This window comes from Epinephelus fuscoguttatus, linkage group LG10 (assembly GCF_011397635.1).
Source record: "Epinephelus fuscoguttatus linkage group LG10, E.fuscoguttatus.final_Chr_v1".
Taxonomy (NCBI): Eukaryota; Metazoa; Chordata; class Actinopteri; order Perciformes; family Serranidae; genus Epinephelus; species Epinephelus fuscoguttatus.
In genome coordinates, this window is record NC_064761.1 from 16,571,058 (window position 1) to 16,595,772 (window position 24,715).

Sequence of the window (24,715 nt, forward strand, 5' to 3'; positions counted from 1 at the left end):
TCTCATAGTTCCAAGCAGAGCATTACATTGTGATAAGACGAACAATTTTACTGACTTCACCTGTCAGTGGTTTTAATATTGTGGCTGATTGGTTTGCATGTGCTTTAGTTTCCTGACACCAAACTGCTCCTGATGATGGTTTTAAAGTAAAAGCTTGAGACAGAAACATGGCCTATGTCTAACCTTACATTTACAAAGGCTGTTACAAAGGAGATCTCCAAAAGATGAACTGTGTATATACACATAATGTATACGTATTTATATAGTTCATATTCATCGAACCGCAGACTCTCCCGTCGTCTTTGGAGTTGTTTTTGGGAAATGACCATTGAGTGCTCTAGTGCTAATGGATCTGTATTGATAAACCTTTGTGGGAGGGCTGAGCCAAGTATTGATTAAAAATCTCCATGAGGTTCACTGAAAGCACTCAGAGTAGTATACATTAAGAGGTCAGGAGAGAAAGGCAGCTGCTGACCAAAAGAGTGCAGGGAGGTTGTAAGTTTATTTGCTTTTTCTCGAGGAAACTGTGATACTGATATGGTGCCAGAGTTTGTCCAAAGGATGAAAAGGTCAACCTGCTCACTTTCATGAACAACATTACTGCGATCTCCCTCTTCCTTATTTGAGAAAGGAATAAACACACAAGCAAAAACATTTAAAATATCTTTAATCATTGGATAAGCTCATATAATTTACATACTGCATAATATAATTCTCCACATTGATGACCACAATCAGTTGAACATTTCCACTTTACAAAGAAAAAACATTTTTCTCTCACATTGCATAACAAAATAATAAAAATGCATCATACCGTGGAAATAAAAACCATTCCACTCACTCAAGCAAGATATTGATTGGACTGATCCAGTGAACTGCAGTCGGTCTCTGTGGTTTTTTATTTTTCAGTCCTCTAAGCTTTGTGTTGCCCAAGTTAAGTTTTGGACCCAGTTCAGAGCCCAGTGTGCACTCAGTGGGGTTTATTTCAATTCACTTCCATTTCTTTGAGCCGTTTTGGGATGTGAACAAAAAACACACACACAGAGGGATAAATAAGATTCAAGGAAAGGAAATGCTTAATGGTGCTCTTCAAGGAGCTGTCAGGTACCAAGAGATCCACGTCAGTCCTGGGATACATTGTGCTTGTGTGTGTTTGTGTATGTATAAGAGGAAGGAAGAAAACAGCAGGACACCGGGAGTGGAAGCTTCCTTTTTAGCTGCATGCTGTGTGCTACGCCGCTCAGTTTGCTGTTTATCCCTCTATTCTGCCTCCAGGGAGGCACAACCAGTCCGTCTTTTAGCTTCTTAAAAATGGCCAAAATGTGCAGGAAAAGGGCTCTTGACAGCATTTCAGGTGGCTAATAGAAAGAGTGGATGAGCTGTGTGCTAATGCTGAACAGAGCAGTGGGGAGTGTGAGACGATGGAAGCAAGACTGGCATCAGTAATGACTACATGTGCAGGGAATTACTGTGCAGAATCAGATTGTTGTGCTGCAATGACAATGAAAAAAGTAAGTTTAGTTTTACCTTGGATGGCTTGTGATTTCTCAGCAACTCTGTTAATTACTTCCTTTAAAAAATCTATTTTTACAATAGAAAACATTTGTTTAGAGCCCAAATTGGCTCCTTGTTGAGTTGTTATGTGGTAAAAATAGAAGAGTTTAAAGGGAGCGGTTGACAGCGTTATGAGTCCTTGAGAGGATGACATCACAATTACAGTTTGCACTCAGCACCTGGACAAGAAAGATGTACATTTGAGCTGTCCATGGCAATGAGAAATCTAATAATTTACTTAATTTCATTATTCATTTAACCAGGAAAGCATCACTGGCGTTAAAATATTTCCATTGTGAAGAAAGCTTGTCAAAAAGTTTTCAAAAATAATGAACAAATACTTTACTTACTAATGCTAATACAGCAGCCATATTAATTCACATTCCCTCAGTCAGCCTGCATGGCTGATTTCTGGTAGCTAATGCATTAAATAGCATTACATTTCTTTGTTGGAGCTTGGCAGATTACAATGAAAATGGGTAACACTTTGGAATGCACCAGTTATAGTGTTTAAGTATGTGATGGCTATGTCAATGGTTAATAAATAATTTACCAGTCCTTTATAGATCACTTAAAATCGTTAATTAGGACAAATTTTGGTTCCCGAGGTTATAAAAAATCTGGTGTTAGTCCTTTTTTGTATTTGATAATAATGCAGTCAAATACTGTTAATCCATCAATCAATGCTCATGGGTGTCTAACCTTCTAAATCCATTTAGTCCACAGTTGTAAATGTTAATAAGCCATTAACAGAAGGCTTATATATCAGAAATCTCCTATGAAGGAGTTAAACATCATTGTAATGGTTATTATTCAGACTCTGACTGTTAAATGCGTCACTAGTCATCTCTTTCATCTCATCTGCCCTCATTCAAACAATACTGCCTATTGCCACTAGCTCCGCAGTGAACATTGTTTTATGTGGCAGCTAGAGCTGAAGCCTGCTTGCTCTCATTGTCATGGCAACCGTGTGGATGTCCACTCGTCTATGTAATCATGCTGTTTGTCTTGTTGCCCAGAATAGCTGGAGGGTGCCTGGCACCTGAAGCCAAGGCAAACACACCACGCACTGGGCATCTGATAAATCCTGGACATCATAAAAGAATAGACCGGTAAGATTTGAGGGAGCGAGCCTGCCAGGCTGTGTTTACCTCCATAACCTCTAAAAAAATGCTGGAAAGCTTTGACTGAAAGGTATTTTCCACCAGCTTGCCAGTTAGTAACACTTCCATTCTCGTCCATGCACAAAGCAGTTATTATCCTTTCAAAAACAATCAGGGCACAAGTGATTTGTCCTGGCATCTAGACTGTCATCACTCATTAAATCTCTGCCAATGAGCAGTTTTAAACATTTTCTAATTTTAAACTGGATCCACTGAAACAACATCTTGTGCTACAGTGTACCTTCAGAGACACACACTACAGCTTAATGTAATGTGTTTTACAGGTTTGTTCCCAGCACTAAAATGTAGTTGTTGTTTTTTTCCATATGGCTTGGCAAATTTGGAAAGAAAACCACAAACTAGCGGAGCAGACAGTCTCTCTGGCATGCAATGTTGCTTTACAGCCAACACATATGTTAAAAAGGGAAGGAGGTTTCAAATGACTTCATGTCTGTGGCTGGATGATATACCATGGTTGAAATACTTATCCAGCGATGGATAGGGGCTCTTCTTTTTGTTTTCAGAGAGATTTAGAGGGAAAGAAAAGGATTTTTTAAAATGTTCCAACTCGTCCAAGAGTTCAAGGTCCAGTTTGAGCACAGTTTTCCTTCCCTGTCTCCAGGACCAGCCTACAGTTGCTGTTTCTGTGGTGCCGGCTTTATGGTGCTGTCTCAAAGCGAGAGGGCATTGTGTGTGCATGATGTGTGTGTTGGCACAGACGGAGCATTTCCATCAAACCAGTGTGGTGGTGGTGGAAAGTAGGGTGAAAAGAAAGGCAGGAGGAGGAGGAAGGAAACACTTCAGTGGCTCAAACAAATGGAGATGTGGAGTATAACATCTTACTGTAGCTGCCTTTAATGATTTCTTTGCACTAAGACCTGGCAGAAGATCGAAGATGGACTGGCTGTAGTTGACTCCAAGTCGACACAGTATAACAACGAGTTGTGTGTTATATATTAATGCGAGCAGTTGACTCTTAACATGGAGGGAAAGAGCCAGATTCAAGCGACAATTGACCGTTCACCAAACCCTTCCATACACTAGGCACAACAGGCCTGTCAAGTTTCAGATTTCTTCAGATGTTGAAATCTAATAGTGTAAGGGGTGGATTAAAGAGTGTGTGTCATCCATTCCCACTTTAAGGTAAACTCAATCATTGGCATGTCATCTGACAGAGACAGATGTCATTTCAGACAGCAAAATTAGCAGCTGTTGGCTAAAAATGAGAAGCGTCCTTCTGTGTACCTCTGTCTGAAATCAAAGACCCATTTTTCTCAAAACTGACTTACAATTTATTGTTGTGAATCTGCAGCATTAATGTCATTAACTGCATAAATGCTAGAAGAAAAAGCTTGACGGGCATACATAGGGACATAAACTAAAGGGAATGGAGCTTAGCGGACGGTCTATTGGGTTGGTTCAAAAAAATGTTGTACATATCTTTCTTTAAATACGTAAAATGTATAAAATAGTAGGCCCAGAACAGGATGGACTAGGGCTGTGTATCAAACCGAATAGACCGATTCAAGGCGTCTTTTGGTTGCTAGAAAACGACATCGCGGTTCCACTTAGGCTTTCAGTCCAGCCACTACAGCATGAAAACAGCATGTGAAACGCCGAACCATAGTCTTCTGCAACTGAAATACACACCGTGGGAAATGGCGTGATTAGTTTTAGGACCTTGCTGCTCAATGACTGGTTGTTTTCAGCTTGACAAGTTACAAACTTAATGTCACAAATAAAAGTCCAATGCTTCTCTAAAGAAATAAACCAGCGCAAAGTGTCAGACGAAGATCTTGACCCCACTGGGAAACTCCAGAGTCTGTACCGCTCATTTCATGACCAGTAAGTTTCACAATATTTTGTAAAATAAAAACAACAAGACAGAAACTCAGCAAACACAAATGCTCCTCTTTCCCTCTGTAGACTGTTGACAAATGAGCATTAGCTTATTCAAGCTAACAACAGCTATGAATTAAATGAAATAAACATTTCTGTGTCTTGTCATTTTCATACTCCACAGCATTGTGGGGAATGAACGTTAAGACAATGAACGTCTAAGTAGGGCAGGCGGGTGGTGGATTGGTCCAACAAACACCAACTTTCACCCAAGAGAGCGGTGTTCGCGTCCCGCAAGATTATGAAGCCAGACCCAGTTCTTTTTTTCCTAAATCTAACCACGTGCTTTCGTTGCCCAAACCCAACCACGTGTCAGTTGTTGGGACAGAACGTCAACAACCAATGCACCTAGGATATGTTTCACATCGTATCAGGAATTGGAAGGTCCTTAACCAAATGTCATTATGTGATGTGGTCATAGTGAGAATGTGTTGTTTCCCAGCAACTGCAAGACGTCTTGAAACGGTCTACACTTCCTTGGTACTGACTACGCTATACAATCAGCATTAGAATAGAAGAGTTTCAAATGATTCCCAGCACTAAAAGGAACGATTTGAGATGGTATCTAAGGTAGGAAAGAGGGTAAGTCAGACCTTCTACAATTTTTTTTTCGTCAAGATGTAGGCTACTGTAGCATTAAAAAGTTATGTACTGATTATGTAATATGTTCTCCTCCGTCTATCAAACGTGTCGCACTGCCCCTGCAGCATTAACATGACAAACTGCAGACTGGTAGGAGATGTAGTGACGCCATGATGAATGAGCTGAAAACGCTTGAAATCCTCTGGGACTCGTCTATTCTTATCCGGACCTGACAGGCCAGCTGTGCTCAGGCAGGCAGTCAGCATCTGTCTCACACACACACATAAACACACACACATCCTCTCCCTGTCAGTAGTTTTGGAAACTCCTGAAGAACAGACAATAATATTAGACTTGCTGAGAAGAGGCTGCTTATGTAAGCCACTAGAAAATCTTCAAGAAATATTGCTTTTCGTCTCTGATTATTTTAGGTCCTCCACGCATTTCTAATATTTCACCAATAAAGCTCTCAGCACAGGGCATGCAATATCCACCCAGCCAACGTTAACACATTTGCCAGTCAACACTCACATGGCGAGCGCACACAGACTGTTGGTCTAGCCATTTGTACACGCAAGCAAGAGGCCAGGAGGAGGCAAAAATAATAAACATAGAATGAGTTGAAAAACTCAGATTATCATAACAGCAGTGCAGTCATCTCAGGAGGGGAAAGTACAGGCATATGTAGTTAAGGTTTACACCAATCAGGCACAACATCTGCTTAGAAAAAACCTACACAGGTTACCATAACGGTTAAAATAAAAAAAAATATTCAGCCATATTCAGTATTTGTCTACAACCAGTCACGACTAGTACCGGATGCACAGAGTAGCTGTATTGCGATTCAGTGAATATACAATATTGCAGATGGTGAATTAAGCACTGAAGGTATTTAGCTCTACAAAGACACAAATGGATACAGTATTTCTCAGTGAGGGAAACTTTTACTAACCTCAGTGCTGACATTTTAATATCTTCTACTTTTTGTTCAGGCAGCTACAAGTTTGGGGAGAAACACGCTCACAGATTTTATCAAAAGGTGTTTAATACGTATGTTTTGTTAATACTTTATCAAGTAAAACTGTCTATAACCATCAAGTGCTTGGTTTTATACCATCAGAGACAAAGGGTTTGTACCATAAATTTAATTTGTGACTCAATAGAAGGGGAAAACTTTGGTCTTCCACTAACGTCAATGCAGCACAATCGACTCTATCACTGCTGCTAGCAGTGGAGTTGTTCCACCACAGAACATATCAAATTATGTTTTAATTATAGATCAAGTTTAAACTCAAATCTTCTCATTTACATTGGTTGATATCAAGCAGTCTAAAATTGTGTCTCAGCTCTCCGGCAGATTGTTTCACTGTGCTTTGGGAAACAAAACAAAAAAAAAAGAAAAGAAAAGAAATCAGGGAATGCAAAGACCCTGAGAAAAACCATGACACAGGATTTCAAAACTGGTTTTCCTAAGTTTGTGTGAGGCAGCCCAGTTTGGCTAAATGTGGTCAAATCCTGAAATGTGTTTCCACCGTAATACTGACATCAATGTTTAATAGAAAGTTAGTGCAGTCACAGGAGGGAACAACAGGACAGTAATTCTTTGTTTTTCAAACCCAGTGTCTTTCAACAAGGAAAGCCTCGCTATGTGCATTTCACAACAGCAGTTCACTCCTCTTCTTCGATCCGTCAGTGATCTGGTCTTTGATGTCACAGAGGGAGTGTTCAATAGTGGCTTTAGTCCTCTCTGTTATTATCCTTCTTACAAAAACGTCACATCTTCTTGCGACTGCACCCACCGCCAGTGCGCGTCATACTCCAGATGCATTTTGCCGTTCATTTTGCAGGTATCCAACTCAATCTTTCCGTTTTTGTAAGGTTTGAGCTTGGGGCTCTGGCTGGTTCCCAGTTTCTCGTTGAGGCTGGAGCGGGTTGGGCTGCCTGTTTGTGTGACTGGTTTCTCCAGGATACCATTAGCCTTGACGGTATTGTCTTTAGAAACTGGGCTTCCTTTACCTGTCTCTGCAGCCTTGGTCCAGACCGGAGCATCTTGTTTAGGGCTTTCAGACTGGGCTTGCGGAGAGCTGACAGGAGCAGCTGGTTTCCCAGTCCCAGTCCCAGTAATAGCACTGGTAACCCCAGTCCCTGGTCCACTTTTCACCTCCATTCCATTTCCAACCCCATTTCCATTTTCATTTGGCCCAGCCCGATTCCCACTTCCAGTCCCAGTACCAGACCTCACACCTACCCCAGCTGCTGTTACCATGGCCCCAGGGCCTCCCCCTGTCCGGCCCCCAGCAGCAGCCTCTGACACCAGCGGTGTGGTGGAGCAAATAACCGACTCCGAGCTTGAGGGGCAATACTCATCCATGTCATCTGCCAGGGTGTCCAAGTAGCTGCCGATGGAGATGTTGTCCAGCTTGTCGTTGGGATCCTGCAGGCTGCTCCAGGAGCCTCTCCAGGAGGTGTCGGGGCCCTCGCCCAGGCTGTACTGGCTGCTGGTTAGGCTGCTGCAGCGGCTTGTCAGCGTGCTGCGCTCCTCCAGCAGCCATTTCACTGCCTCGATGCCTTCATGGACCGCCAACAGCTGCTGCAAGATCTTTACATCCACCGAGCGCAAGTGAGCCTGCAGAGAAATAAAAAAAGGAGATAGGGATGAAATTACAAAGTTTATGACTATTTTCATTATGTTCATGTTTAATGTCTGCAATGGGGAAAAGTTATATATGAGAACCAGACAAACTATGAACCTGGGAAACCACAAGGACTCCGCAGATATTTATTTTAAGCATTCAGCTTTGGCTCCACAGGCGAGCGCAAACACCATTATAATGCTATTAAACCTTTGCAGGTTACCATAATTGGAAGTAAAGTATAACAGAAGCTGGCGGGCCCAGTATAGGCAGCAACCAGTGTGGAAACAAATAAGGTAACGGTAGAGGGGGAAAAGCTTAGAGATGTAAAGGAAAACAGAGAGAGAGATGAACGGATGAAGGAGAGGAGAGACAGTTTGGAGAAGCCGACTGTGCTGTGAGAGGTGGATTAGGCTGCTTAAAAGTGTTAACAGGGAAGATTGACTAAAACTAATCCTGCACATGAAACTGTTGAGAGATGGAAATGTGATGCAGTGGAAAATAGCCTATGACACACTTGTAATTAAGTTTAAAAAAACTTTTAAAAAAGACTCTAAATTACCTATAAATGCTTCAGAAATACTCAGATGTTGATTTGGTCATGATGTCATCTGGTATCATAAATAAAGAAATGATTAATCAGAAATAACAGCCACTGGTGTCTTCTAATGTGATGTGTGTGTGGGAGGTTGAAAAAACTAAACGATGAATAAGAGGGAAAAGACGGCTGCGGTCATGGAAAATTCCTCCCAAGAATACATTAGCAGAGGTCTGCGGTGAAGTGCAGGGCCAAGAGGTGATATATGGCACCGACATTCAAAGCTATCCACCCCTCTCTGCAGATAACCAGTCTCTCGCACAGCTTAAGCCTTTAGTCTGTCAGGATCTCAGTTTTCTCCACGTAATATTTTTTTTTTCTGTATTATTTTTCCTGTGTCTCACTGTGGCCCCACAGAGTGTCTTTTTTCCTCAAGGCTGCTGTGGCTCTGTTTACTGGAGTCATATTGTGAAATAAATACTTTTATAAACAGTGGATATTACCAGACTAAATTTGTAAGAGTCCTGCATTTAAAATGTTAGATTAGTAAATCACACATATATATTATTAGAATATTATTGCTGATGCATTTTGTTGGGTACTCTAACCTAAAAAAAAGGCATTATTTTATAAGCTTGTTATATGTTGCGTTCTAAAATCTTAATTTGTAAGGTACTAAAGCTGACACACAAACATAGGTGAATAAAAAGTACAATATTTCCCTCTTAAATGTAGTGGAACGGAGGTATAAAATGGCATGAAATGAAAATAAGAGTACCTTAAATATATCTTTAAACAGTTGAGTAAATGTATAAATGTAAATGTACACCACTGTGATTTACAAATCGTATACAAAATACGCAGTGTTATAATGCAACACTAGGTGATATATTCTGTATATAACAGCAGACCCAGTCATAACAATCACAGTCAGGCAAAATACACATACATAACTACACATAAAAACATAACTTTACATGGTTCTTACAGACTGTGTGAGGGGTAATTTCACAGCAAAACTCACATAGATGTAGTCAAAAACTGCAGTTTTTCTTAAGGGAAATTGATCTTTGATCTTTTTTCCTATATAGGCTTCTTATGACCCTTGAGGTTATATCAATAAAACAGTGGAGTGGAACGTATTGATTCCTTCAACCTGCCAAGCTATTTTCTGTTGGTCCTGCATAATGTTTGCATCGATGGGTACACCTATTTTTTATGTCAAAACAAAAACAAAAAGCCCCCTCCATCTCAGTGTCTTTAAGAGCCTGAGATTCTTCAGTCTACAAAGAAACAACTATGTATGTTCAGAAAATAATCTTGTACCTCATGATGTGAGGTGGCTGACATTTGTTTAAACCAGTCAGCAATGCTGGCCGTTGGGTAAAACCACTGTAGCACACTGGGTGTCTTCCCCTCATCTCTCTCTGTATCAGGCCCACTGTGGTTAAATACTAATAGATGGGTGATTTAGATCAGTGGATTGCAAACTGTGGAAACCATTGAGGATACTGGATACTTTGACCTCTCTAGGCCTTTAAAAATTCATCAAATGATACAAACAGAGAAGGAAAAATCCCCCTTTGATTGCCCACTGCTCACAATTTACGTCCACTTTTAGGCTATAATCCTTGAGTGGTCACAAGCAGCTTCATTTCAAGGAGATGAAAGTCACAAAGGTTGGTAACCATCGGTTTAGATGATACTGCATCCCTGTGTTGAATATGGTCGGGTTGGCTCCTATCACTTACAGCCCATTATGTTAACCATGCCCATGTAATATGGGCCTACACCATCAGCTAAACACTGTTACTTAGTCTGATTGCCTTGAAACCTTTGAATGGGTTGTTTATGTCACTTGTGAGGACACTGACTTACCAAACCTAAACCATAACCAGTACATGCATAACCCCAACCCTTACCCAAACTTTAACCAAAGCATGACTTTAATTTGAACCAAAAACCAAGTCTTAATCCAGAAATAAAGTACATGGTTGAGCTTGTGGGGACTGGGTGTTTGTCCTTAGATGAGAGAGGAGTCCCCATAAGGCTGAAAAACCAACTTTTTCAGGCTACACTCTGACACATGCTAGCATTTACTTTTATCTCACTGGAGCTCTCCGAACAAGCTTAAGCTGTGTTTTGGGAAGGATTGCACTTTCAACTGGCTTGTTTGGACCATAGACTATAAAGTAATGGACATAGCCACCGTGTCGTCACCCATTGGTTTGTAGACTCCCCTTTCAAAGCCTCAAGATTGGCATTCCAGCCATCGCCATTTCGGATTTTCGGGGCGAGAAGTGACCCTATTTTGATGAGTGGCTAGAGCTATGGAGGAGCAAGGGGTGGATCTGACTGATAAGCTAAGGACACAATCGGCAGACACTCTCTAACTCTAACCCGTCATTCCCTTAATTATGCATAACTTTAAGCCTTAATAAAATGTAAATGGTTAAGTTCTAAAAAATATCACCCAAATACAGTTGACAAGAAGGGGAAAATTAGCCTTAGAGTCCAAAACCATTTTGTACGTGTTTATTTCTGCAGTAAAGTTGGGCATTTTAACATAAGTGTCTATGGGGATTGACTGGCTTCATGAGCCAGCCTCAAGTGGCCATTCAAGGAACTGCAGATTTTGGCACTTTTGCGTTGGCTTCATTTTGTAGCCCTGGAGGTTTCCGTTTGGTTTTGACAAATGCATCTGCCAAATGAATGTAATGTAACAATGTGACTGTTCACAAAACAGGTATGCACACATAATCTAACATGCTGAACAGACAGCTGGAGCAGCTGAGATGAAGCAGAATGTAAAGAAATGAGCTGTGTGGTCAGTGTGGTGCAGATCTGCTGATGCCAGGCCACACTGTGGGCCAAATTACAACTGGCAGACACAGATCTGACAACAGGAGATGAAGGACAAAAGAATAAAGAGAGTGAGATAAAAGGGAGAAATGGAATAGAGGATCAATATATAGATATCTCTATCTGCTTATTCATCCCATCCCTCCATCTCTACTGTACATGCACACACACATAAAAGCACACATTGCAGGGAGGAGCTGCCAGACAAAGAAGATCAACAACCACAGCTTTCTGTCTGCGTGTGTGTGTGTGGCTGTAAACCGGCTGGCGTCCCGGGTCACAGTCAGACATTTGGGGTGGGGTTCAGGTTTGAGGTTTGAGGGTTTTTTTAAGCTGGCAGAGACTGAGTGCCTAATGAGGGTGGCAGTAAAAGTAGCTCCATGCCTGTCAGCGCTGAGGTGGCACAATGCTAACAAAGCTGAGCGCTCCACCGGCCACTCTGCTCATTCTGCTGCTGAGCTGTCTGACACTATAGATCCACTAAATTCATGCTTTCTCTCACACTTGAGAAGGGTGCTGTTTGCGGTGGAAACGCTAAGGTCGAGGTACAATGTCTGAAGGGTTACTTCTGGTTTCAAAGGTACTGTACCAAAAGTGTTTGGTGGAAAAAGGGCTTAAAGGAAAAATGCCAAACACTCCCTGGCATCATGACGACTTTCTTTAGAAATTGTGATGAGCAATTTTCAAAGTTTTGTTACATATTTTGATTTCATTTCATCATTTAATGAACTAATAATGAAATAATTAGTAGTTGCTGTCAGGAATACAGATTTTCTTCCTCAAAAAGATATCCTGGTGTATCAAAGTACACATTTAATCTTAGTCTTTCAATCTTATCACAGCTCCTGAGAAAGAACATTTTCAGTAGATAAATATGGGATAAAAGCAGAAAATAATGTACTGACAGGGGATAACAAGCAGAACTGTAACAGCAATGCTTTCTTTCATTTTTAAAATCATCAACCTAGATATCAACACTGTAAAACACAAAGACGATATTACATTGTGTTATGTTATTATGTCCTTTATGCAAATTGTGTTTCATAGTTTTTCAATTAAAGATGCTTTCATGTCTATCCTTGTACCAACAGTGGAATCCATCCAGTTTACATACACGCCAACTGTGTCTTACACTGTGTGTGTTGCTGCTGTTCTAGCAGGAAACGCTTTTATCTTTTCATTATTTCCGAATAGATTACAGCCATTAATTATACGATGAAGTAATGCCGACTCATTATAGAGAGAACCCATGAAAAAGGTCAAACTGGGGCCAAAAGGTTTTTAATATGAAACCAGTCAGGATTAGAGCAGAGAGTGGATGTCCTGGACTTTTGCAGCATTGAGGACTGAAAACACACATTAATCATCTTTTCTCATTTTTGTGCCATCAGTACACAGCCGAGCAGATTTCAGTTCTTCAGCTCAGGCATGAGGCCAAACACCTCCCGGCTGATCCATAGGATTCTGGAGAGCTCATTTTTCTGCCTCTTATATCTGATACAGTGTGTGCACTGCAAATAGTACTCAGCTAAGTATCATTTGTAGTTCAAAATAAATCTGCTGATTGAGTGAGATTTCACTTGTTTCAGGGTTTTTCTTCTAATGACATTTTATTTACAGTAGCAGAGGAATCTGCTTTATTCTGACCTGTTTTCATGACACCTATTTCTACTAAAAACACAATATGGATAAATATAGTACCATCACATTCCATTCATTATAAGATAAACTAGTCCATACCCATTGGTAGCTTTGTCACCTTCTACCTATGCCAATCCTCAATGCCTATGTGCAGTTTCACATAGATTGACCACGTCAGTGAGTAGAAAAACGTGGGACAGACAGAATGACTGACAGTTTCCGTGATTATGTACAGCATACCATACCATGACTTAGTCATACCAAAAATTAGAAGAAAACAAAACATTCGGCCAGCCCTGCGATAGTCTGGCGACCTGTCCAGGGTGTACCCTGCCTCTCGCCCGATGTCAGCTGGGATAGGTTCCAGCCCCCCCGCGACCCTCAAGAGGATGAAGCGGTTAGAAGATGAATGAATGAATGAAAACATTCAGCCACAGGGGGAGCCACAGTGATCGGTTGCATTTTAGCCATTTTTAAGCATTTTCTGTTGTTATAGCGCCACCCAGTTGCCAATTAGAGTTAAATTTCTCCAGTCACCTTGAGGCGTCCTGTTCTACATATCTACCAAGTTTAGTAAAAATCGATGTGGCGGTTAAGCCTAGATAAGAAATTAACTCTCTAGCGCCCCCAGTTTGTTTGATGGGGTCAATAATGGAGGGGTCCCCTCAGATTATGTGTGGTCATATGCCTACAAAGTTGCGTGGTGATCGGTGAAACCCTTGAGATGTTATACACCTTTATGGGATGAGCCACGCCCTCCGCAATATTCATTGCCTTATAGAAGCTCAGTTTGAGTAAGTTTTCCAACTTTTGCCAAGAAGGAACTTTAGATATTGGTCCCTAGATTATGTTCACCGAGTTTCACGCAGATTGGTCAAACTTCCTAGGAAGAGATCGATTTTAAGTGTTTTTCAAAAAATTCAAAATGGCGGAAAATCTGTATAACCAGAAGTTCTGGGTTCTGACGCAAATTTGTTCCTCATGAGGAGAGGCATCTCTGTGCAAAGTTTCATGTCTCTACGACATACGGGGCATGATACCCATTCAAAGTTTTCAATTTCAATGGGTTGCTATAGCGCCCCCCTTTGGCCAATTGATGTAATATTGCTTCATTTGCATCCTCCCATGACCCTCTACCGCTGTGCCAAATTTCACATGGATTGACCAAGTCAGTGAGGAGAAAAACGTGGAACAGACACACAGACAGACACACACAGACAGAGTTTTCGTCATTATATATTAAGATAAATATGATTATATGACTACATATTGTGTACATTTAAGTCAAAAACGAGTCTACTGATCAAAAACTGATCAGCTTAATGGTAAGCAATGACAGTTGGATGATCATAAATCATTTCAACATCTCATTTATCTGCTTCTTAAACTTTTGTATCACTTTAAAATGTGTATTTTTTAGGAGTTGGGTCAGTGATAAGTCAAAATAAGCAGCCTGAAGTCATCACTTTGGGATCTGGTGACAGACATTTCCTATTATTTTTGCAATTCAACAGACTAAACAATCAATTTATTTAATCCAAAATTGCACAACAGATAAAGCAACACTAAAAACAAGTGGTTGTGGTGCTTATACGTGTGTAAGAGCATGTACTTGATGCCTCAGTGTAACGCAGCTGAGCTGCAGGAAAAACCATCGGCACAGAATACAAACACCAACAGGAGAAGATGGCTGATGGTAAGACTTCAGGGATCTCCTCTGCATGAGGGAATTTAACTGAAGGTGTGTTTCAATCCCTGCCTTTGACTGACCTACTTCTGTGTTATTTAAACTAGAAGGAACCTGTGTGAATGTGCCACGACTCCCAAACACATCACAAGTTGCCTTCAACAGCTTCACACCGTGCACTGAGAACATTGTTGGAAAGTTTACTGTTATGGATATTATGTTGGACTTTGAGTTTCTGTCAGATTGTATTTTCCTTGGACACTTTCTTGGACTTTTTGTCCATCAAAATTTGGATTTTGTGACGGAGCAAATTGTGGTACAGTGTTTTGGATCACATGTTTGAACATTGGTTTCATCCAGGCAGAGATGGTGATTCAACAATTACACGAGGCACATAAACTGGGGCTGCAGCTGCCGCAAAACGTCTGACTTGTTTTAGATAAAAAGTCTGAACTGATTATTTTTAAACATCAGCACGTTGTTTCTCAGATTCACAAGCGTGACTCCGGATGCTCCGTCGTCTTTGCTGTTTTGCTGTTCAAACGTGCAAGATGTTACAAAATGCTGCTTTGTTAACAGATAGTTCTTAGTCATACCTGTTTTTTTAAATAGCACATTGCCTAATAGTAACTCCTTATCTTTAAGTATTAACATGATACGATTAAGGTCTTATTTTTGTAGTTCTGGCCATCATGTCTAATCTGCAATAATATTTTTGGCTTGTTTGCAAGCTGTCTTGGCTGACCGCTTGTGTGTCTTGCCATCTGTCTTCATTATAGCAGTGAACTCATCAGTTATTTTGGGGAGTGCAATGTTATCATAACCAAAAATGGCTATGAAAATAAAACCCAACTTGTAAAAACACAGAATTGTCCTTAAAGGTTTATTTTAGATGTTATGGTAGGCCAACCTTTCCCTGTCAATATGCAAAATGAAGCGGCAAGGTGAATCTGACCAGGTCTCTTTAATTATGATACAGATCACTGACTGTGATAACGTATGCACAGCTGAAGCGTGATCCGTGACGCAGGCTCTCCCATGTGGGCGAAAACAGCTTCCCAATGTCACACAGCTACCCAACAGACTGCTGAATCACTGCCAGCAGGGACAGCACAAACACACACGCGTTCTCTCGTACACCAGCAAAAAAAAAACCACCCGTCTCTTTCTGCACAGTCTCTCTCTCTCTCTCCCTCTCTCTCTCTCTCGTGTCCCCTGGTGTCACTGTCTGTCATTTCACCTTCCCAGTCTAACTCTACAGACATACGGCATCCTTGCAGAGTCCCTACAGTCTCAGTGCACAGCAGAAGGCCAGCCCTCCAACTGCTCCATCTGTCTACATTCACCTCTGAATGCTCCCTAAAATATCTGCTCATCCTTGTTTTTCTTATTTTCTCTTTTGTGTTTCTGTATTTGACTGATCAAAGCATCATTCCACCTGTTTTTTCCTTCCCTTTGTATCATGGTCTCTTCCTCTCTGTTTATTTGCTCTGTTTCATCTTTTCAGACGACCCAGCAGACATGTTTTGGATCGCAACATGCAGGATTTTATTGCTCAGTAGGAGTCAAACCAAATGAAAATAAATGTCTCACAAAATGTAAATACCACCTGGAAATACTCTACCGCTTTTATCCCAAGTAGCAACTTTAAATTTCATTTAAGTTTCAACAGCTATTCAAAATACTTTCTGCTCAATAGCTAAAAGAAGATAAAAAAGTCTCGACCACTGATACTGCCCTTTCCTTACCCTTTGTCTACCTGTTTTAATGAAAGAGGTGTCAACATATGAGTGATGACATATTCCAATGTAAGAAGAAAAAGGAATATTGAACTGCTATTGTTTTGGTTTTCTACAGGATTATCAAACTTTTTGGGGGTTTTGTTCAGGCACTGAGAGCACTTGGTTTAATGGTGCCTATTATGCTTGTTTTCAGGTTCGTACTTGTATTTTGGGTTTGTACAAGAACATGTGTACATGAATTAATGTTCAAAAAACACTTTTTACTCATACTGTCTGTGGTAGAATACCTGTATTCACCCGCTGTCTGAAACGCTGTTTTAGCACCTGTCTCTTTAACACATTCTCACTCTTGTCACATGTCGCTGCTTGATCAGGAGACTTTCACGTCTAAATATGACACAGGTATCTTCAACAACTTCTGTTGGTGAAGTTCTGGGACGCCGTGTCAATTGACGGCTGTTACATGTATTGTGTCTTTTCAAAATACACTTCCGTTTTCAGAGGAAATGTATAGTTTCTGCTCGTTGAATGCATACAGTGTTTTTCAAAATGAACTTACATTGGTAAAACACAAAGTGTATTTACGTTTATGACGTTTATTACATTGTGCAAGATACACCCATTGTAAGGTTTAGAAATGACTTCATGCTGTGGCTCTACATTCAAATGGGAAGCAAACACCAATCTCGTGGTTGAAAGTCCATTATTGGGCCCATCCACCACCCCTCCTGCCTGTCCTATACGGACATCCCAGGTCCTTGAATTACGCTGTTGTCCAACGGCATTTTAAAACTGATGTTGTCTTTGGCATTATTAACTGACACCACCCAAAAGCGTAACATACCGCCGGAAAAGGACACCTGCTTTTTGTCAGTGTCTGATGCAGAAATCACTGACCGAGCGGCAGTATTTGATGACTTCAGAATGAGAACATGTTGGTCTCTTTAAGCCCTCCCGCCCAAAAAAGCCTGGTCTGCTGTGATTGGTCAGCAAGTCCAGGCCTTTTATATCTCAGCGTCTCTGCACCATCATTGCAGGGAATGACTGTAATGTTGTTCAGCAGCACTTTCTATCGTGGAAAATCACCAAAATGTTTATAACTGGACAAGTTCCAGCAGGAATCTGATCTGAAATCAAGCAGAAAATAACATCTGCAACCAAGATGACATGTTTCTCTGATGTAAGCATGTAGCTACATGTAGCAGTGTAGGTTACATAATATAAACAGGTGCGTGGAGCAGATGACCACGTAAAGAAATCCGTCATGAGCAGACATGAGCTTGTTGCGAAAGTAAAAATATCTGTTGGAAGCAGAGTATTCAGAACGGTCTGAAGCCTGAGGTTACAGAGATTACTTTCACATATGTTTACTTCATTATTTGAAACCTTGGCCAGGTTAGGAAATGATCATGGCCATGGTTTATTACTGAAAACGTCACAGGTCACTTGAAGCACAAAACAGTGCATGTTACCTTTATTGAGGTTTCCTTTGATCTTAATTCAAGTATTTTCAGCAAAGCACAATCACCTGCACTGTACGCCACCTTCCACCCCAAACTCCTTATCACTCACATGCAGTTAAAAAACATAGCGCTTCCTTTACTTCAAAAAACAAACAAAATGTGAACATAATCCATCAACTGCATTTCCAATCAAAAACATATTTGAGAAGACAAATTTGTAGGGTATTAATACAATTTCATGGAGACAGGGCTGATAACAAAATGTTACGGAGGAATGAAGAGAGCTCAGGTCATCTGACAATAATTTAATTAGACAGAGTCTGTAAGGAGATAGCCAGTAGCCAGAAAAAAAGACTAAGAGATTAAATAGACTAGATTTCGATTCCCTACAGCTCAGCACTCAAAAGCTGACTTTGCAATGTCATTCATCTGCCCAGAGGTGGAAGACAGAGATAGAGAGCGACAGGGAAAAGCAATGAGAGAGAGAGAAAGGCAGACATGGACAAAAAGGAAGAATGGCATACCCCCAGCAGTAACACAGCGTTCAGCCTGTACAGTATGTCTCTCTTTGATGGCTGAAATACAGGTGCTGATCATGTCTAAAATGCACAAAGCAGCTAGTATACAAAGGGCCTTTACTGTAGTGTGTGGTTTTAAAGGAGTGTCTCTGTAAGCAGTAAATCTCTTTAGATCACAGGAGTCTTCCATTAGACAGCTGGAGACGAATGCACAAGACAGAAGCTTTAAAACTGCTCCCACAGAGATGAACTGCAACACTAAAATCATTAATAACATCATTTATCTGACTTCAGCTCACAGTGCCATAAAGTGTTCTCCACCATACTGAGTGACAACACTGAGAAAGTGTGTGTCTCAACAGTATACAGGGTATATGTTAGCAGACAGCCTAAAGCCTGATATCAGACAGATAAGAAGATCACACAGCCTTTTCACTAATGAGGTACACTGCCCATATGTGTCAGTCATCTCTTTAGATCTCTTCCTTCATATTTCTCTGACATATTGGAAAAACTATGATGAAAAACATTATGTGATAATGCAGCATCATAAACGTAATCAGCAACATTTCTGATGATCAAATGTTTCAACTATTTCCAAAGCAGAAATGCCATTAAAAGATAATCTGGTTACAGCTTATTATATATAAGAATTTGCTGCTTTCTCTGTTGAATATCATCTATAAATCCACCTTTCCCTAAGCCCCACCCCTTTGTGATGGTCCAGCAAGCTGTCGGAGTAAGCATGGAGCCCACACTGTAACTAACTGCACTCCCTGAAGAAATATTATCAGATTTTTGGAGAAAAAGAAACAGAGTTTCCAGAGAGAAGCAGACAGAGGGGTCTACAGTCTGTGTTTGAAGGATATATCCAGGATGTCAAACTGACTCAGCAGCTGGATGGGCAGCAATCTCCAGAATAAGTCAAACAACGTCAATCTGCGCACACTGCGATGACACACAGCTAGTTGAATATCAGCAAAGTTTCCCTGCTTCCCTTCACTGGTTTCTGTACAGCAGGGTTGGCCTTTATTCACTGTTATAATCATTAAAAAGCAAAAGCAGCATGTGTATACATTCAGTAGGCTATATCTTCAGTAGCTAGCTAGCTAACCCTTTACACTTTTCCAACCTCTCCAGGTATCGAGTATCATTAATACACGACGTGCCCCAGGTACAACATTTAGCTCCAAATCCACAAAACCAGCCTGAAAATGAAAGAAATCTGAAACGACTGCATTAGAGTCAATGGAGCACAGCTGTGTTGTTGTCGGACCCTGGTCTGAGCCGGCCCAATGGTATGTTATGATAGGTCCGAAAAAAGGTGTTTAATGCAGTTTGTTGCTCATGAAACATTTGATTCTGATTCAGAATACTTTATTGATCCCTGGGGGGGGGACACTGGGAGACATTACAGTTGCTCTAGTATTGTATTGTTTTTAACATTTCAAAACCTGAATTGTTTGCATTCATGTTTGCTAAATATAAGTCTTTGTCTTGCCTGTTGTCCTGCTTTTTGCTTTTGCATCTCCATGTATTGAGCTGTTACCACCACCGACTGTTGATCAATGAGATCATGTTAAATCATTGGCTGTGTGTGTCATATCACCACATGCCCAAACCAAATGGCACCAAACAATTGATGGTTGTCAAAATCTCCCCAGGGTACTTTTATGTACTATAAAACTAGACATGCAAAGGGAAAGACCGTGTAGAGCAGTTGCCTTATTTAGCAATAAATTCAGCTCGACTGTCACTTAGTAACGCGGACTGATGAATGTGTTTTTGTCGTGCGAAGTTTACATAAAAGTTTAAGGCATCGTGTTTGTTAACGTACATTGTAAGGAGTCTGCTGACAGCTAACAAGAAGCAGAGCGAGGTTTCATTACTGGTGATGACACAGTGACAACATGGCCCACACACACACACAGATACACACAAATCCTTGATCTTACAGCAGACAGATGCTGCAGCCCACCATCGCCATGCTGTGTGGTTACAGATACAGTGCAGTAACAGATGACTGCGGAACACAACACAGACACACTCACACAAATAAAGTGAGAAAAAGCAGCACTTAATATGCTGTGTGTGTGTGCGTGTGTGTTGGGGGGGGTTTATAAGCTTATAATTGGTATGTCAGAAAGTGTTCAGCATCAGAAAACAGTGAGAAAAAAAATCCAGGGACTCTGCCAGATTAAGTTTGCGTGCACAAGTGTGTGTGTGCATATAAGCGTTTCCATTTAGCATTACTCTGCAGACACTCTGCACATGCGTTACAACACATCTTACTAAGCAGAATTCTGATGAAAGTGCAATGCTCAGAAGTCCTCTTATGCACTCCCATTACACCACTCTCATAGATGAATGAAGCAACCAAACACACACACTCTCACACACACACTCACAGAGGAGTAGCACGGCTCTGTGCTGGAAGTTTCACTCCCCTCCAGTTAGAGGCTCTTTATCACTTCTCTCTCGGTCCTCCCTCCCTTGCACCAGGCCTGATTAATGGCTAAAACTGTTAACAAATCAGTCTGGCACTCTTCTCTCGACAGATTTATAGAAACTCTCTGGATATTTTGTGAATCCAAACCGGCCACGGTGGTCAACTATAACTGACTGACATCGGCCTACGGAGGTTACAACAATTTATTTCTCTTTAACATCGTATCAGTACGAAATGAATAGGCTGATGGATGGAAAGCTTGGAGACTAAATATCAGCCTGTGTCTGGTCAGATTTTGACACAACTGGGAGGGATGTGACAGCTCAACATCTACCTCCACTAGCATGGATGTTAACAGAGATGGAAAGAGTGCCAAATAGTATCTTTAAGCCCGCATTCCTAAAGTGCAGTTGATAATGTTTCATCAGGAAACACTCAGTTACAGTGGAGAGCACTACTTCCTCTTTAGGACTCTCCAGACTTCTAAAGTGCATCTGGGCTGCAGCATCATGAGCTGCATTACCACACTGCTGGAATGAAATAAGTCTATATCTCTACCACGGGACCAAACCGATAATGTGTTTGTGAACGTAACCAATGTTTTGGAGCAACGCTCTAGACAGCTTGCTCTGGGAGTTTGGTGGCAGTGTGCATGCGCTCTGTGCCACAACCACTGGAATGTATGACATACATGATCACAGAAGGGACAAACAACAACAGTGCATCATTGCTACAGAAATCCACTGTTTGGAGGAGGGGTCCAAGTAAACAAGGAGAGAGACATTTGTTTCATGGAACAATTTTGACCACTGCTCAACAGGAAATAATGTGCTGTCAAAATACAGACCAAAAGAAACAGTCAGATTGCAGTTTGTTTGCTCCTGCATGTGATAATCATTAAAAATGTGTAAGAACAAAGCAGTTTTTCCACATATCACATGAATGACAATAACATGTATTCCAGAGGGATGATGTTCCAATATATCACACTAAAACTAAACGCCAGTATGTACAGAAATAAAGTGGCGTCATAGGTTGACATAGATTGAAGTGTTAACCACCTGACAATAGACGATAGATTCATCACACTGCTGCCAGCCTTTGGCAGTCAACTAATTTCCTAGCAACGACATCAATCTGCAGCTGTTGGCATGGTGCAGGAGTAGTTTGAATTACTCACTGAGTATTAAGGGCCTTTAAATGGCGAAAATCAGTGATGCATTTCATACAGTGACATCGATCAAATATATTTTTAATTATTAATGAAGACAGATTTTTGATATCATTATACAGTAATTCTCTGTGTACATTATATAACTGTTTAGATACCTTCATTTATTATGAGACTAATCGCAATTAATGGTGGAAAATACTCTTGTTAACTTTCTTGCCAAGAGTTAGATGAGAAGATCGATACCACCCTGTACCACTCTGTCTCCGCTGGTTGCCTGGCAACTTCATGGCGATGACAAGACTCCAGGAAGTCACAACTCCCAGCCAAGAGGTCTGGCACATAACCGCTCATAAAACAACAACTTGTTGTTTCTTCACTTTAGTTCTTGCACAGATTAAATAAACAGGATGCAGCAAGTTAATTGGTGAGCCTTAGATGTGGTGGTGCGCAGAATTTATCACCTTTGGAAAGAGCCAGGCTAGCTGTCTCCCCTGTTTCCAGTCTTTATGCTAAGCTAAACTATTCAAGAGCTGGTTTTAGCTACATACTGACCATACAGACATGACAGTGATATTGGCCTTCCCATTTAACTTGGCAAAAAAAGTCAATAAACTAGATTTTCTAGAATGTTGAACTATTCCTTTAAAAAACACAATACTTGAGTATAACACAAATCAGTCCCACTGAGAGTCCCTACAGTAATACTGGTACCACTGTTATGAATAGAGTGCTCCAGGGTTGACGTTCTTCTGTAGGCTCACGGAGAAGTTAGCGCCACCTTGGATTTCTCCACTGGGATTGGGATCAATCCAGAAAATAAGCTCTGTGGCAAGCAAACGTTTATGATACCTACACATTTTCTTCAGCAAGATAATCTTCACAAACAAACACCACTTTCATGATTATTGAAGCCTAAATGCAATCGCAAGAAGCAAAAAGATAACGTTAAGCTGTACACAGACTACACCATGGTTGCCAGGTTTAACATGATGATACTCTGTAGTCTCATCTAGCCACATGTTAGTAACCACCTTTTTTAAGACACATAGACGGCGCTTCAAAGTTCAAGAGGGGAGTGTTTACTGACGTATTTTATGTCACAGAACAAACCGTGAAAGTCTTAAGTCTTAAGCTTGCATTAACCATAGACCTTACTTAAAGCATCTAACCAAAAACCTATTGACCTGAGAAAAGGGAAGCAGGAGTGCAGAAATGCTCACTCATTTCCAGGTTTTAGGACTGGGAGCCGCTATGGTAAACGTTGGGTCTCAAATGCAGAGAAGAAATTACAAAAAGACAACGGCGAGTTAGATTTTGCAGGGAGCTCCGATTAGAGTTAGACCAATAAATCATCTAGGCTTATCATATCGGCTGATATCAGTTTATTGCAGACATATTGGTATCAGTGGATATGTTGGGCGATAACAAGAAACTGCTGTACAGAAATGCCAAACCAGCTCTGAGGTCATTGAGAGGTAGTGTCGCAGTTACAGTTTGTTCACCAGAGAGCACTGACAAGTTTTTTCAAATATGTGAAGCTCATGTACCTGATCACAATTCTTTAAAAAATATGGATTAAAAAATCTGAGGGATCATATCAAGATCATTGGTTTATGTTGTGTGTAAAAAAATATTGTTATCATGTTTTGCACATTAGCTAAACATCTATTGGTCTTACATATCAATTTAATCATATTCAACATTTGGCTTGCAGTCATATCAGATTCAAATACATTTTTATCATAATTTTTTGCTTTTTTTAACAGGTATCTCTTTTTAAAATAATTAATTTTGGTGTTTTCAGTCCTGTATAGTTTTTAATTAATTAGCCTAATCTTTCCGGAGTTGTTAAACCATATGAGTGTCCTCCATAGTAGCTGCAGAATGCATAGTTTTCATCAGTCCCTGAGTCATGATGGACGGATCTGCTGATAAATGTTTAAATATTTACAACAACAGAGTCCAGTGGAGCAGAGCTGGCTCAAATTCTCAATCAATACATCTCAGATATGATGGTGACTTCATTAAATTCCACATCCTGGAAAACAAGAGTCTGCCACACGCTCTACAGCCTGTGCCACCACGCAAGCACGCGCGCGCGCGCACACACGCACACACACACACACACACACACACACACACACACACACACACACAAGCCCTCTTACCATCTCCATCTTCAATTTCCTGATCTTTTCATCCAAACTCTTCTTCCCCGTCTCCTTGCTGGTGTCGTGCGCCGTGGCCAGCTTGGCGTCTCCCCGGAGAGAGGACGCCTCTTCCCGCATCCACCTGAGCAAACCCTCGGGGGTCTTCCGGCCAATTTTCACCTCTATGTCTTTCAGATCTGGGATGGTCTCGCTGGCAGTGCCTTCGTCCATCGTGTTGGTGTGTTTAAACCGAAAAGATCCGCGAGATTACGTCCTTTTCGTGTCTTGGAAATTGTTGCCTGTCAAGCTGTGAGAGTCACTTCCTATAGGATTGTATGGCATCCTATGCGCCTCCAGCTGAGAGTGACTGCGCCAGGAGAGAGCAACAACCTGACAGCATCAACACAACATCAACGTGCACAATAATGCTCACAGATACTCTTCATTTAGCTGCATTGTCATCTGCTGTCAAACTGATCCAGCCCTTAGAGACAAACTGATGATCATCAAGTGAAAGCAGAAAAACAAATATCTAATTTTCTGTTTTATCTCCCGTGTGTTGTTGGTTCTTCCACAGCGGCAGAGAGAGCCTGATCCCTGGAGTCCAGTGTCCGGGGTATGAGCGCTGCAGGCCGGCGGTGAGTCTTGCTGGAGATCCCT

General features: G+C 41.1%; 1 protein-coding gene across 1 annotated transcript; it reads right to left on the reverse strand.

Moving 5' to 3' along the window:
* Positions 1-688: 688 nt before the first annotated feature.
* Positions 689-24,289, reverse strand: lurap1 (leucine rich adaptor protein 1). Its single transcript, XM_049588363.1, has 2 exons — positions 24,074-24,289; positions 689-7,824 (listed from the first exon to the last, which is right to left on the reverse strand). Exons 1-2 carry the CDS (start codon positions 24,284-24,286, stop codon positions 6,961-6,963), a joined length of 1,077 nt encoding a protein of 358 aa, XP_049444320.1. The 5' UTR covers positions 24,287-24,289; the 3' UTR covers positions 689-6,960.
* Between the last annotated feature and the right edge of the window lie 426 nt (positions 24,290-24,715).

What these genes read in the sequence shown, in the direction of transcription:
- lurap1 (XM_049588363.1), bottom strand. Translation starts at nt 24,286, where the DNA reads ATGGACGAAGGCACTGCCAGCGAGACCATCCCAGATCTGAAAGACATA. An exon ending in GGAAATTGAAGATGGAGATG is followed by an intron (nt 7,825 to 24,073) that starts GTAAGAGGGCTT and finishes ATTTCTCTGCAG; the next exon opens with GCTCACTTGCGCTCGGTGGA.